Raw genomic sequence first — 16,249 nt, 5'->3', positions numbered from 1 at the left:
ACACTGATGGACAGATCATCCAAAATGAAAATAAATAAGGAAACAGAAGCTATAAATGACACAACAGACCAGATACATTTAATTGATATTTATAGGACATTCCATCCAAAAACAGCAGATTACACTTTCTTCTCAAGTGCACATGGAACATTCTCCAGGATAGATCACATCTTGGGTCACAAATCAAGCATCAGTAAATTGAAGAAAATTGAAATCATATCAAGCATCTTTTCTGACCACAACGCTATGAGATTAGAAATGAATTACAGGGGAAAAAACGTAAAAAACACAAACACATGGAGGCTAAACACTACGTTACTGAATAACCAAGAGATCACTGAAGAAATCAAAGAGGAAATCAAAAAATACCTAGAGACAAATGACAATGAAAACATGACAATCCAAAACCTATGGGATGCACAAAAGCAGTTCTAAAGGGAAGTTTACAGTTCTACAAGCCTACCTCAAGAAACAAGAAAAATCTCAAATAAACAATCTAACCTCACACCTAAAGGAACTAGAGAAAGAAGAACAAACAAAACCCAAAGTTAGCAGAAGGAAAGAAATCATAAAGATCAGAGCAGAAATAAATGAAATAGAAACAAAGAAAACAACAGCAAAGATCAATAAAACTAAAAGCTGGTTCTTTGAGAAGATAAACAAAATTGATAAACAATTAGCCAGACTCATCAAGAAAAAGAGGGAGAGGACGCAAATCTATAAAATTAGAAATGAAAAGGGAGAAGTTACAACAGACACCCTAGAAATACAAAGCATCCTAAGAGACTACTACAAGCAACTCTATGCCAATAAAATGGACAACCTGGAAGAAATGGACAAATTCTTAGAAAGGTATAACCTTCCAAGACTGAACCAGGAAGAAATACAAATTATGAACAGACCAATCACAAGTAATGAACTTCAAACTGTGATTTAAAATCTTCCAACAAACAAAAGTCCAGGACCAGATGGCTTCACAGGTGAATTCTATCAAACATTTAGAGAAGAGCTAACACCCATCCTTCTCAAACTCTTCCAAAAAATTGCAGAGGAAGGAACGCTCCCAAACTCATTCTATGAGGCCACCGTCACCCTGATACCAAAACCAGACAAAGATACTAGAAAAAAAGAAAATTACAGACCAATATCACTGATGAATATAGATGCAAAAATCCTCAACAAAATACTAGCAAACAGAATCCAACAACACATTAAAAGGATCATACACCATGATCAAGTGGGATTTATCCCAGGGATGCAAGGATTCTTCAATATACTCAAATCAATCAATGTGATACATCATATTAACAAATTGAAGAATAAAAACCATATGATCATCTCAATAGATGCAGAAAAAGCTTCTGACAAAATTCAACACCCATTTATGATAAAAACTCTCCAGGGAGTGGGCATAGAGGGAACCTACCTCAACATAATAAAGGCCATATACGACAAACCCACAACAAACATCATTCTCAATGGTGAAAAACTGAAAGCATTTCCTCTAAGATCAGGAACAAGACAAGGATGTCCACTCTTGCCACTATTTTCAACATAGTTTTGGAAGTCCTAGCCACAGCAATCAGAGAAGAAAAAGAAATAAAAGGAATACAAATTGGAAAAGAAGAAGTAAAACTGTCACTGTTTGCAGATGACATGATACTATACATAGAGAATCCTAGAGATGCTACCAGAAACCTACTAGAGCTAATCAATGAATTTGGTAAAGTTGCAGGATACAAAATTAATGCACAGAAATCCCTTGCATTCCTATACACTAATAATGAAAAATCTGAAAGAGATATTAAAGAAACACTCCCATTTACCATTGCAACAAAAAGAATGAAATACCTAGGAACAAACCTACCTAGGGAGACAAAAGACCTGTATGCAGAAAACTATAAGACACCGTTGAAAGAAATTAAAGATGATAGAAACAGATGGAGAGATATACCATGTTCTTGGATTAGAAGAATCAATATTGTGAAAATGACTATACTACCCAAAGCAATCTACAGATTCAATGCAATCCCTATCAAATTACCAATGGCATTTTTTATAGAACTAGAACAAAAAAATCTTAAATTTGTATGTAGACACAAAAGACCCCAAATAGCCAAAGCAGTCTTGAGGGAAAAAAACGGAGCTGAATGAATCAGACTCCCTGACTTCAGACTATACTACAAAGCTACAGTAATCAATACAATATGGTACACAACACAAAAAACAGAAATATAGATCAATGGAACAGGATAGAAAGCCCAGAGGTAAACCCACGCACCTATGGTCAACTAATCTATGACAAAGAAGGCAAGGATATACAATGGAGAAAAGACCGTCTCTTCAATAAGTGGTGCTGGGAAAACTGGACAGTTACATGTAAAAGAATGAAATTAGAACACTCCCTAACACCATACACAAAAATAAACTCAAAATGGATTAGAGACCTAAATGTAAGACCAGACACTATAAAACTCTTACAGGAAAACATAGGAAGAACACTCTTTGACATAAATCACAGCAAGATCTTTTTTGATCCACCTCCTAGAGTAATGCAAATAAAAACAAAAATAAACAAATGGGACCTAATGAAACTTCAAAGCTTTTGCACAGCAAAGGAAACTACAAACAAGACGAAAAGACAATCCTCAGAATGGGAGAAAGTATTTGCAAATGAATCATCAGACAAAGGATTAATCACAAAAATATATAAACAGCTCATGCAGCTCAATATTAAGAAAACAACCCAATCAAAAATTGGGCAGAAGACCTAAATAGACATTTCTCCAAAGAAGACATACAGATGGCCAAGAAGCACATGAAAAGCTGCTCAACATCACTAATTATTAGAGAAATGCACATCAAAACGACAAGTTGTCACCTCATACCAGTTAGAATGGGCGTCATCAGAAAATCTACAAACAACAAATGCTGGAGAGGGTGTGGAGAAAAGGGAACTCTCTTGTACTGTTGGCAGGCATGTAAATTGATACAGCCACTATGTAGAACAGTATTGATGTTCCTTAAATAACTAAAAATAGAAGTACCATATCACCCAGCAAACCCACTACTGGGCATATACTCAGAGAAAGCCATAATTCAAAAAGACACATGCACACCAATATTCATTGCAGCACCATGTACAATAGCCAGGTCATGGAAGCAACCTAAATCCCCATCCATGGACAAATGGATAAAGAAGATGTGGTACATATATACAATGGAATATTACTCAGCCAAAAAAAAAAGAACGAAATTGGGTCATTTGTAGAGACGTGGATGGATCTAGAGACTGTCATACAGAGTGAAGTATGTCAGAAAGAGAAAAACAAATATCGTATATTAACGCATATATGTGGAACCTAGAAAAATGGTACAGATGAACCTGTTTGCAGGGCAGAAATAGAGACACAGATGTAGAGAACAAACGTATGGACAACAAGGGGGGAAAGTGGGGGGAGGGTGGTGTGATGAATTGGGAGATTGGGATTGACATATATACACTGATATGTATAAAATGGATAACTAATAATAACCTGCTGTATAAAAAAATAAATAAAATAAAATTCAAAATTCAAAGAAAGAAAAAAAAGGCCTCCCATTTAAGCCATCATTTTATTTGGCTGAATAGAAAATGTCATTATTTTCAGCATCTAAATCCCAGGAAAGTTCTTTCCAAATTCAAACAGACTCTAATGTGTGCATTGCCCTCTGCTTCTGCATGTGCATCAAGGAAGGTCACACTGCCAGCAACTTTTTACAGAATAGTCACCTTTATTTGAAAAGAGAGTTTTCTTTTTCATCTAAATACCAAGGTCACACCCAAGTCTTGAAAAAACATAAGCTTCCACAGGCATAGGTGTTGCGATGACCATTGCGTGAGACACCAAGGCATCTTGAGAAAATGATCAGAGAGTGGGGGCAAAGGATCATTCCAGGTCATAGTCAAGGTCAACAAGAGGTGAGATAACTCTGACTTCAAACAACTCTAGATGTGGGATTAGGCAACATGCTTACACAGCAGTCATTTTCATGTAGCTAAACCAACCAAATATCCACAACAATAGATTCTGAAGGGAAGAGAATGATCTGAGTTGACCTAGCCATGCAATCTCAGCAATGATTCCTAAGTAATTGCTAGCTCTCCCACAATTCTGACTGCCTGTACTGATGTCAGAAGCAGAGTTCATTCATGCATTCAACAAATTTTAGTGAGTACCAAATATGTACTGGCACTTTTCTATACACTGAGGACACAGCCATGAACAAATGAGATAAAAATCCTTGCCCTTGTGGGACTCACATTCTAGCATGTCACCCTTGTATGGAGAAAAGTGCAAAGAGTTTCACCTTCTATCCAATGGGACATATTGCTTTTCTGAATAGCCCCCAAGGGACATTTTGCAACAGAGTCTAAGCCACAGCTGAGCCAGCTTTCTCCTGAACCCCTGTTCCTCCATCATATTCTCTGTGTCATAGCTACGCACAGCACAGGGTAAAGCCAAGGCATCCTGGAGCTTTTACCTTAATGTGCCCTCACTATCAAGCCTAATGACTCCTAAAACCTCAAGGCAAAAATGCTCATAACTTTGAACCACTTCTGGGAATCCTGGCTAAGAGAATAGTGGTGACTTCTGAAAAAAAATTTAGGTGCAAAAATGTACATCACAACCTTATTTAACCTTATTTAGCCAAAATAAAAAGACAAATTAAATGTCCAATTTAATATAAATTATATTTTTAAAATATTAAAATTATCAAAAAACTATAGATTAATGGATAAATTATGGTTTTTAGATGAAATAACAAGCAGCCACTAAGATGATATTTACAAAGGTTCTATGATAATGTGGAAAAATATTTATTATAGACAGTAATCAAGCAGAACTAAAACCTATATATATTCAACATAGCAAGCATGTATAAAAATTGACCAAGAAAAATTAGAACCTTGATGGAAATGTTCCAAAACATTAACAATTAATGTACTTAAGTGTTGAAATTATGGGAATTTTTCTACTTTTGTACTTTTCATTTTTTCTTTAGTAAACATTCATTATTTTTATAATTAAAAAATAATTTTAAGCTTAAATATAGTTTTTAAAAGGCAAGAACAAGGCAGCAAGAACAAATATAAAACAGTTTATCATGGTAGCTAAGAGCCTGAGATCTGGATTCAAATTCCCTGGGTCTGAATCCTGGCTCCCTGGTTACTCCGTGACCTTGGGCAAGTTATTTAAGCTTTTCTCGCCCCAATTTCCCACCTGCAAAATGGGGGTGATAATAGTGCTTCCTCAATGGGCTGGTATGAGGATTAGTAGAGAACTCACATAGTGTTTAGCACAGAGCATAACCCCTTGTAAGCACTCAAAATGATAATAGATTCAACAGTCCAGTGGCCACAAAGAAAGAGTTCACACAAAGGGAATGGTGGACAAACATCACATCTTCATTCCTTAGGGACAACTCACTCACCCTGAGTTGTGTTTTCTGTGGGGAATTTTCCCTCAGGCAGAATCAATCCCCAAATCCTCTAAATTTTACATTTTAACTTTTCCCCTGAAGAAGGTGAACAGTATGTTGATATTCATTTTATGAGTAATTATTTCCTTGGTTTTTTAAATGTACTTGTCATAATTTATTAAGGCAAAGTACCTTTTGGCTTTAAAAAAAGTCTAAAACTTATGTTAATAGGATTGTCAGAAAGCACTAATCAATACTGTAAGATGAAATGAACTCATAAAAATATTGTTTATGGTGCTAACAGACAGTAGTTAATTAGAAGTTAAAAGTAATTGCCTGATAAAATCACATTTTTCTGTCAAATGTCTTCTCCAATAACAGTGAAATCAAAAGCTGTTCTCTTATCTCCTACACCCAACATCCTTCTTTCTGTGCAAATTAAACCACCTAAATCTGGATAAAATAAAATGGTTAGTAAATAGCTCCAGAAAGGACACCCATTTATGAAATGGTTGCTTGGCAATAATTATTAAAAGAGTGCGAATCCAGTTAAAATTGCATAAATATTAAATCTTGACCAATAAAAAAGATCCAGAGGATAAGAAGGGATTATATGGAAAGAGAAGTTAAAACTTGTTTCTCTACACTTCTTTTCTCAAAATGAGGCATCACTTTTCCCTTATGATCCTTATGAGAGAGGATCATGCCTTTCAGCTTCCAGAGGAATTCTTTACCCTAATTTCTAATCTAGATTTCCTTGATTTTTTTTACCCCATAAATTCTCTATGCAAAATAAGGCTGTGCCTCTGTCCCAGTTCTTGATTTGGCTTGGCAACTTTTCTCTGTCCGTGGATTCTGTTTTCTCCTTGCAGAGTATCCGCCTGCTTAACATGGTGGAAAGGTCTTAAACGATGGAGTTTCACAGGCTTAGATTTGAATTTGGCTGGGCCCTAGCTGTATCATCTTCATTCAGTCACTTAACCTTACACAGCCTCAGTTCCTTTGTCTATAAAGTGGGCACAGTAAATACGTATCTCACAAGGTTACAATGGGGCTACATGGGACGACAGAAGGTAAATGACTAGGCATGGTAGGCAACTGAATCTTGCGCTCTTTTGAGCATCTTTTCTCCGAATCCTGAAAGCCCTTGGTTTTTTTCCTGTCTTTCCTTCTCAGAGCAGAAGGTAAAGTTCTCCTGAATTTGGGATTTTTAATTCAGAAGAACATTTCAGCTCTAAGCTAACTTCAACCCATCCACACTTAAGTGCCAGGGGAACTTGAAACGAGTTGGTGGTGAGCGCGGTCCCTTTTCGGTGGGTCCTGAGAAGTGGGACTCTTGCTTAGGTCAGTGGGTTCCCATCACGTTCTCTTTCTCACCGTTGAAGTCCAGGGTCTGGGTCTGCCCATCTCCCTGCGGAGATACGTTGATCCAGTCCCTCTGAGCCAAATTTCCTTCGGGAGATGCCAATACTTAGGCTCCCTCAAGATCTCAGAACCAGCCCGCCCCCACCCTGCAAAGGAAAGGTGAAGGAAGAACCAGAAGGGGTGGTGGGCAAGACGCCACAGGTGACGCGGGACGGCGCGGAGCTGGAGAGGTAACTGTCTGAAACAAGAGCTCTGCCCAGCTTGAGCTTTCCAGCTTGCCTCCCGCCCCGCTCCACCGCTTTCCCCGGAGCAGTCCAAGGATTCGAAGCGGACCCGAGACGCGCGCGGGGCCGTGGAGAGTGAAGGCGGCGTCTGCCCGCGATCGCTCCTCCACTAGCCCGCGTCTGGCCCGCAGCCCCGGCCCAGCCAGGTGCTCCCCTCGAGCCGCGCTCCGCGCTCCTTGCAGCGGCTCGCGCCGCCCCTCCGCGATCCTCAGTGCGCGCCGCGCGCTGCGCTCCTGGACGCCGGGAGCCTGGCAGTGCGCTGCGCTCCTCACCCTCAAGGGAAAACGCTACCTGTGGAAGTAATGTGCGCAGAAGAGGCCCAGAAGCACAGTCGCAGGCTGGCCGAAGAGAGAGCGGGGCTGCCCGGCGAGGATCCCCGCGGGCACCGCGAAGGAGGGCAGCTCCTGCAGGAACCAGGCGGCGCGGGCGGACAGGCGGGTAGCCACGGGCATCCGGCTCTCCGTGTACTTCCCGTAGCCGGCGGGCTCCGCGAGGCACAGAACCAGTGCCCCCAGGGCGGCCAAAGTGGCGCTACCTGCCAGCACCGGACTCTCCTGGCAGCGAACGGACATTGTGCCCTGTTCACCGCTGGTGGCCGCTGCCAGCGCAGAAGAGAACGCGGGCCCCGCCGCCCCTTTATGGAGAGCTAGACGCCACCCCGTGTCCGCCCCTTCGGCCTTGGCTCCCGCCCCTCCATCCTACGTCCCATCTCAGTGCGGCCAGCCCTGGCTAGGCTCAGCAGCGATGCCCCTTTCGCAGGGCTGGCACTTCGGAAAACAGCCAGGCGGAGAGTGGATGAAGGCTTTCGCGGAGCCAACTTCGTGTCCTGCGCCCTTCCTTTAGCCCATATCCGCGCCTTCGCCCGCGCGTCCGCCCCTCTCCACAGCCTGCCACTGTTCTCTCCTTCTAACTGCCCTTCGAAGATTTGTTCTTCACCCATCAACCTCTGATGCTGCAACTTCTGGGACTAGGAAATAGAAAACTACAGGTACGACTTAGCCAGGGTAGTTCTCCCGCCCTAACACACACCCTCTGTGTGGTCGCCACGCAGTCCCCACCCTCTGACCATCCGCAGCCAGAATCTCCCCAACCCCTCCGGTTCCCTGTGCTCCTTCACTCTCCGCCAGCTTCCACTGGACCCTGGGCCCAGCCTCCAGCCACTTCCCGCGTCCCCCAGGCCTTCTGCGCTGGGGCGCCGCTCTCCTTGGCCACTTTCGGCACTAGTGGCCCCTCCGCACCACCTCGCCCCCAGGCAGGTACCAGCCTCTCCCCATCCTTATTTCCTCCGCTTTCTCTCTGCTTTGAAGAGACGAGTCGACTGAGCGTGGGCGTGGAAGCACGGATTTCGACCCTGAGTAGTGATCCTGTCTGTCTGCCCTAGCCTCTCCTCTTCCGCGGGACTTCCCGAGCTGGCCCAGATTCAGGCTCATGTCTAGGGCTTCAGCCGCGGGACGCCCTCTCCCATCTCCTGGAGCGGATGAATCGAGTTCCATATGATGTTGCCCTTCTAAGTGCAGCTGGGCTTTAGAACACCTAAGACGCGGTTCTTTCTCTCTCCCTTCTGTTTGCTGCCCTCCTGTCATTCTTCACCCCCTCGTTCATTATCTGTTTCCTCTTCCCTTCTCTGATTCAGTATCCAGACTTCCTTAACTGCCTTCTTCATATATTTTGTACCCCTTTTTTCCTCTTCTTTCTTTAATCCAGTTTCCTCCTCTCAGGTTGGCCTCCTCTTCCCACCTGCTGTTTAGCCTCTTCGTCTTCTTGTCCCACCTCCCTTGATTGCTTCATCCCTGTTAATTTTCTTCTCTTGTCCCTACTTCAGGCTTCACCCATCTTTCCCTTGCTCTCCCTCCCCTTTCTTGGGCGCTTTCTTCATCCTTCGCCCTTTGCTCCCACTAACTGCCGCTCAGGAGTCCCACTCAGTATTACTCCATCCACTCCTGCCCTGTCCTACCGGCTATTCCAATGAAAGGTACATAGTGTTTCATCTGCCCAGTTTGAGGTTGTTTCCTGATTCCTGGGACACGGTGGTGTATGGTGATGCCCTCTGCTTGCTGAAGAGGTATTCACCACTTTCCTGTTGGGTTAAAAATTAAATTGTAAATAGGCTTCAGTTTTCAGTTGACCACCCTGTAGGAACCACCCATATTGGCTGAAGCACCCTCCATGGAGTGGCCAGGCTCAGCTCTCACAGCTACCTAGAGCTGTATTTGCACTGGCTTTCCAGATCCAGTCCCAGATTCCTTATTTACTATTTGCTAGTTGAGAACACCCAAATCTAGATCTCCAGCAAAGACTGGAGCTTCTCATCTGCCTTTCCTCCCTGCTGGACAACTCTACTTGGATGTCCTTCAGAGACCTCAAATTCAACCCTACCCAAAACTAAACCCATTTATCTTCCCCTCCACTCTCCTCCACCCACACCCAGATCCTCCCTGTGTGTTCTTGGTTACCTCTTCTCTGTCCGAAATAGCCATAGCCTCCCTGGGAGGCTGGCTTGCAGACTCAGGAAATTCTAGATTTCTTTTTTTTTTAAGATTTTTTTGATGTGGACCATTTCTAAAGTTTTTACTGAATTTGTTACAATATTGCTTCTTTATGTTTTGGTTTTTGGCCATGAGACATGTGGGATCTTAGCTACCAGACCAGGGATCGAACCCGCACCCCCTGCATTGGAAGGTGAAGTCTTAACCACTGGACTGCCAGGGAAGTCCCTATATTTCTTGATAACATACAGTATCAGGATAATAGGCAGTGTGACATTTCAAACCCAACTTGATGGAATACTTTTTTTTTTAATGAAATTTCTCCTTTCTCAATTCTCTCCTCTCTTTTCTTACAACTGTGCCCAATTTTGGTCCTCGTCATCTTTTTTCCACTACTGTATCAGTTAGCTTTTGCTGCATAACAAACTACACTAAAAGTCAGTTATCTTCAGATTATGCATCTGTGAGTCAGATGGAGGTCAGCTGTCCTAGGCTAGGCTTGGCTGATCTTGACTATGCTCACTCATTCATCTGTTGAGCAACTGAGAGGCCTGCTCCAGGCTGGGTTTGGATGGAGAACCTTAGCTGAGACAGCTCTGTTCCACATGGCTCTGGTCCTAGCATAAGTGAGCTAGCCCCACCATATCTATACAGTCTCAATAACAGAAGCACAAGAGGACAAGAAACACAAAAGACCTCTTGAGGCTCAGGCCAAGAACTAGTACACTCTTACTTTGTACTTTTTCCGTTGTCCAAATCAAGTCACATCGTGGATTCCAGAGTCAGAATAGGAAAGTATTGCAAAGTTACATGGCAAAGGACAGGGATACAGGGAGAGGTAGAGAATTGGAACCAGTAATGCAACTGCTCTGAATTACATGCATAAAGAAAGTGCTCAGATTGGAAATATACAACTTGATTGATCTGCACAACCTGAACACATTCTTGCAACCAGCACCTAAGTCAAGAAACTGCTTGCTAGCATACCAGAAGCTCCCCTCAGGCCTCCTTACATCCCCTCCCAGAATAACCACCACCCTGACTTCTGACATCATAGTTAGTTATGCCAGCTTTTGAACTTTACATAATATAATCATACAGTATTTACTTTTTGTGTGTGTTTTAATGGTACTGGAAATTTATTTTAATCAGTATGGTGAGGCATGCAGACATGGAAATGACCATCATGAAGGAAGTTTATACTCACAGATCCCCAGAAACGGGAGACACAGCAAGCCACACAAGACCACACAGGGAAGAATCAGGATCAGTCAGTAGGCAGAGGGAGTGACAGGAAATCATGGACAAGAGCTTTATTGTGGTTTCTGCAGGAAGGAATGGACAAGGTAAGGTAAGCAGACTTAGGATTGGCTAGTTTGAATACTTTCACTGGGCTGTTGGTTGTAGGGGCTATTTCTAGTTGTCTGGTACCTGGCACTGGGGTGATTAAGGCAGGCGAATAGTGGTCCAGAGTATAAGACCTTGATGTAAGAGATGATCGGGGTATGGCTGGTGTGTGCATGTGTGTGTGTGTGTCAGAGAGAGAAAGAGATCACCTGGGAAATTCAGTAGTGATCCCAGAAGGTCATGCTTTAGTGGTAGGAATAATTTATTTTTAGAGTGAAGACTACCTTCCTAACAAAATGTTCAATCAATCCTCCCAAAAGATCAAGATGATTCACAAGTAATTTAACAATGTCCAACCCTCTTTAAAGGAAGACAATTACATACAGACAAGTAACAATGTAGCCTTCACAATATCCAACATCCCCCAAGTTACTAGACATGTTGTGTTGACTTCTGACACCAATTACTCAAGTTGAGCCAAACTTCACAGGTTTAGGACACAGTCCTCCACAAGACTGCCCTCACTTCAGATGCAAGTAACTTCAGGGGTCTCCAGGCCACACATACTTCTGAACAGCTCACTACAAATATGAGGGCTCCCACTAAACCTTCAGGTTCAATAATTCTCTAGAGCAACTCACAGAACTCAGGAAAGTAATATATTGATGATTACAGCTTTACTATAGCAAAAAGACATAAATCAGAACTAGCCAAAAGAAGAGATTAGGTTGAGGGGGTGTCCCAAACATGAAGTTTTCTTGTCCTCTCCCCATGGAGTCAGGATCCACTACCTTCTCAGCACATCGATGTGTGACAACTGCAGTGGCTTGCCTACCAGGAAAGCTCATCCAAGCTTCAGTGTCCATATTTTTTATTAAGGTTTCATTCACAATTGATTGATCACCGGCTATGTGGTTGAACTCAATCTCCAGCCCTGCTCTGCTCCTCAGAGGTCAGGCTGATATCACATGGCCCAAATCCCAACCCTCTAATCACATAGTTGGTCATTCTGGCATGGCCAGCCCCCATTCTGAGTCATCTACTTAGTATAAACTATCAGGGCCCCCATGAACAGCAAAGATATTCCTATCACTAAGGAAATTTCAAGGATTTAGGGGCCACTTCCCAGAACTGGGGAAAGGGCCAACCAAATTCTTTATCCCAAGGGTTTAGAGGCTATCCCCAAGGAACTGGCACAAAGACCAGACCTCTCTTTGGATAAATTTAATTCTTCACTACACACGTCAAGAAGCAAAAAAATGTGTCACATAACCAAGAGGAAAATCGGTCAATAGAAACAGACCTAGAAATGACAGAGATGCTGGATTAACAGACAAATACTCTAAAATATCTATTTTAAGTATACTCAATATGCTTAAGGATTTTTTTAAATTAACATAGTGAGATAAATGGAAAATATAAGAATGGAACTTACAACAATGAAAAAGTTGGAAGTGAAAAATTCCCTGGATGTGATTAATAATAGGCTAGACATTTCACAAGAAAAGATTAGTAAATTTGAAGACATCATAATAAAAATAATCTAAAAGAATTATGAGATTTCTCACAGAGAAAAATGAGATTGGGGTTGTAGAGGGAGGAGGAAATAAATGGAGACTCAGTGACCTGCTGGACAATATCAAAAAGTCTAACAATAGATAGAATCCCATAAAAAGAAGGAAGAGTGCCAGAAAAAAAATGAAGAAATAATATTTGAAGACTTTCCATATTTGATGGGAATTCCATCTTACAAATTCAAGAACCTTGATAAACCTCAAGCAAGATAAACACACACACTCAAATCACACCAAGGTATTTCATAACCAAATTGCTGAGAACCAGTGAAAAAAGGGAAAATCTTAAGTAGCCAGGAAAAAAAGACGTAGAGGAACAAAGGCAATAAGTACAACAGATTTCTCAGAAAATATGTAAGCCAGAGGACAATGAAATATTTAAAATGCTGAAAGAAAAAGTTTTTTCAACCAAGAATTTCATATCCATTGAAAATATCCTTCATTTTTATGAAGGTAAGGAGATTTGCTACCAGGTATCATGATGGACTAATATTCTGCCAGACACACAAACACACACACACACGCCAGAAAGCAATGATAAAACCTAAAAGCAGGACTTCCCTGGTGGCGCAGTGGTTGGGAATCTGCCTGCCAATGCAGGGGACACGGGTTTGAGCCCTGGTCTGGGAAGATCCCACATGCCATGGAGCAACTAAGCCTGTGTGCCACAATTACTGAGCATGCGTTCTATAGCCTGCAAGCCACAACTACTGAAACCCACACACCTAGAGCCTGTGCTCCTCAACAAGAGAAGCCATCGCAATGAGAAGCCCGCACACGGCAACAGAGAGTAGCCCCCACTCGCCACAACTAGAGAAAGCCCACGCACAGCAACAAAGACCCAACACAGCCAAAAAATAAATAAAATAAATAAATAAGTAAATAAAAGAAAAAAAAACCTAAGAGGAAGAAAACCTACCTGAAGGTACTGGAGAATAAACAGCAGCAGACAGATACTGATGGGGAGTTTATGTTCACATGGAAGGGGGATGTGGACAGCTATAGGCATAAATTCCTCTTTTCTGAGACTCTTAGTCTGGCCTAAGTGCAGTCTGAATCGTCTACACAGCAGCAACATAGACACATGGGGAAAAACCTACCATATTCCTGGAAAGGAAAGAGCCAGAGAGGGAAATCCCCAAATTCTGTCTACCCTCATCTGCACACATGCAGAAAAGACTCAAAGCAATTCAGCTTAAGACAAAAGTTCTGAACAAAACAAAAGAAAGTTTGAAGTTCAAGACCAGCCAGGGAAATTACCATCTAAAACAAAGGAAATAATATTCATGAGAGAAAAATAATACAACCCATAATCTATACAACTTAACAGACAAGGACAAGAGACACAGATTGGGGCATTAAAAGTATGCAAAGAAATAATGGCTGAAATATTCCCAAAATTGATAAAAGACAGAAATTGACAGATTCAAGGTATTCAATGAGCAACAAGCAGAAAAACACAAAGAAGCCTATGCTGAAGCAAATCATATTTAACTTGTTAAGGTCAAAAATAAAGAACAAATAATAAAAGCAATATAAAAATAACATTATAGAGAGGGGAGCAACAATCTGATTAACAGCTAACTTCTCATCAGAAAACATGTAAATCAGAAGAGATCTTTAAAATGCTGAAAGAAAATAATATCTGCCCAGAATACTATATCCAGCAAAAATATTATTCAATAATGAGGGTAAAATATTTTCAGATAAACAAAAACTATGAAGATTCATAACTTCACTACAATAAATGGTAAAGAAAGTTCTTTTGGCTGAAGGGAAAACATACTTGATTAAAATATGGATCTTCAGAAAAAAATGTAGAGCATCAGAAATGGACATCTATACAACATTGTAAATCAACTATATTCCAATAAAAATTAATTTTAAAAAAGAAACTGAATGAAAACAATGACATCTGTGATGAATACATGATTGTGTGTTAATCAGGAGGGTAAATGTAATTTTCTGAAATGCATGTTTGGGAAACCATATTTCCTCCAATGTTTGAACCAAGCAGCTTTACTGAAAACAGTGAACAATTTATCAGTTTCCTTCACTAACACAACCTGATTTCTAGCTGTGGATTCCAGAGAAATTCATTCTGGACAAATAAAAGTGTCTTTCTTATGTGAACTGATACTTGCCCTGGTGATAAATTCCTGTTCTCTTTGCCCAACCTGAGCTTTATTTTTCCACAGCAATAAACACATCACTGATGAAAAAGAAAGAAAGAAAGAAATGGACATCTGGATAAATGTAACAAAAAAAACCTATTTTTGCCTTTTTCTTCTTAGTATTCTTTAATTCATATAACTGTTTAAAAGCTAAAAGTATTACACTATTTTATGAAGTTTTAATGTATGTTGTTATACCGCATATAACAATCATAACATAAAGGGTGAAGAGATATGAGTTTATAAGTTTGCAAGATTTCTTTTTTTAAATTTTTTTATTGAAGTATATAGTTGATTTACAATGTTGTGTTAGTTTCTGGTGTATAGCAAAGTGATTCAGTTATATATATATATATATATTCTTTTTCATATTCTTCTCCATTATGGTTTATTACAGGGAGGTTTTAGTTCTGCAGCACAGGGAATTATATTCAATAAGTTGTTTATCTATAATATTTCCATCTTTTAAGTGAAGCACAAAACTATAACTGCACTATAGTTCTATATAACCATATGTAGTTCTAGAACTATAACTATACTGTGAAAATTATGAATGTAATTGAAGTCCACAGGGCAACCCTATAAAAATGCAATAAAGAATAACTACTATATATGGGCATGGATGTTAACTAGACTTATTGTGGTGATCATTTCACAATATATACAAATATCAAATCACTATGTTGTATACCTGAGACTAATATAATGTTATATGTCAACTATACCTCAATTTTAAAAAGCTATAAATTCAACAGGAAAATTAAAATAAAATCTTTAAAAAATCAAATAATTCTAAAGGAAGGGAACAGGAAAGGAATGACAAGAACAAACATAGAAGAGGTAGATGGTGGGAACAGTTTGGAAAGAAAGAAGTAAAACTATATTCACAAATGACATGATCTTATATATAAAAATGATAAGCAATCTACTAAAAACTATTAGAACAAATAAGTGAGTTCAGCAAGGTTGCAGGATACAGGATCAGTATACAAAAATCAATTGTATTTCTATAAACTAGCAATGAAAACCTGAAATGAAATTACTAAAACAATTCTTTTACAATAGCACCAAAAAAAAAAATACTAAGGTAAAATTTTAACAAATGAAGAATAGGACTTGTACACTGAAAACTACAAACATTGTTGAAAGATATTAAAGAACATTTAAACAAATGGAAAGATATCCCAAGTTCATGGATTTAAAGACTTAACATTATTTAGATGTCATGCTCTCTGCTATAGAGTAAATTGTGCTTTCACAAAATTCATATGTTGAAACCCTAACCCCCAGTGTGATTGTATCTGAAGATAGGGTCTTTAGGAGGTGATAAGGTTAAATGAGGTCATAAGTATGGAGCTCTAATCAGATACAGGACTGTGACCTTTCGAGAAGAAGAAGATCTCTCAGTCTCTCTCTCCCTCTCTCTCTCCCTCTCTCTCTCTCTCTCTCTCTCTCTCTCCCTCCCTCCCTCTCTCTCTCCCTCTCTCTCTCTCTCTCCCCCCCCTACAACCCTATGTGAGAACACATTGAGAAGGCAGTCATCTGCAACCCAGGGA

The 16,249-nt window shown here is 40.5% G+C and overlaps 1 protein-coding gene and 1 long non-coding RNA gene across 2 annotated transcripts in view; one reads left to right on the top strand and one right to left on the bottom strand.

The window, feature by feature from the left end:
- The window catches only part of LOC309611890, a 489,900-nt gene that overhangs the window by 361,040 nt on the left and 112,611 nt on the right, over nt 1–16,249 (top strand). The gene's annotated exons all lie outside the window — the stretch shown is intronic.
- Nucleotides 1–16,249, bottom strand: part of SRD5A2 (steroid 5 alpha-reductase 2) — a 114,071-nt gene that overhangs the window by 51,010 nt on the left and 46,812 nt on the right. Inside the window, exon 2 of the mRNA XM_082356822.1 lies at nt 7,404–10,923. Coding sequence (XP_082212948.1) covers nt 7,404–7,684 — 281 coding nt within the window. The 5' untranslated portion in view covers nt 7,685–10,923. The remainder of the gene's footprint in view (nt 1–7,403; nt 10,924–16,249) is intronic.

The sequence above is a fragment of the Balaenoptera borealis genome (genome assembly GCF_965194805.1).
Source record: "Balaenoptera borealis genome assembly, chromosome: 15".
In the NCBI taxonomy this organism is placed as follows: Eukaryota; Metazoa; Chordata; class Mammalia; order Artiodactyla; family Balaenopteridae; genus Balaenoptera; species Balaenoptera borealis.
This window is presented reverse-complemented; position numbering and strand designations above follow the sequence as displayed.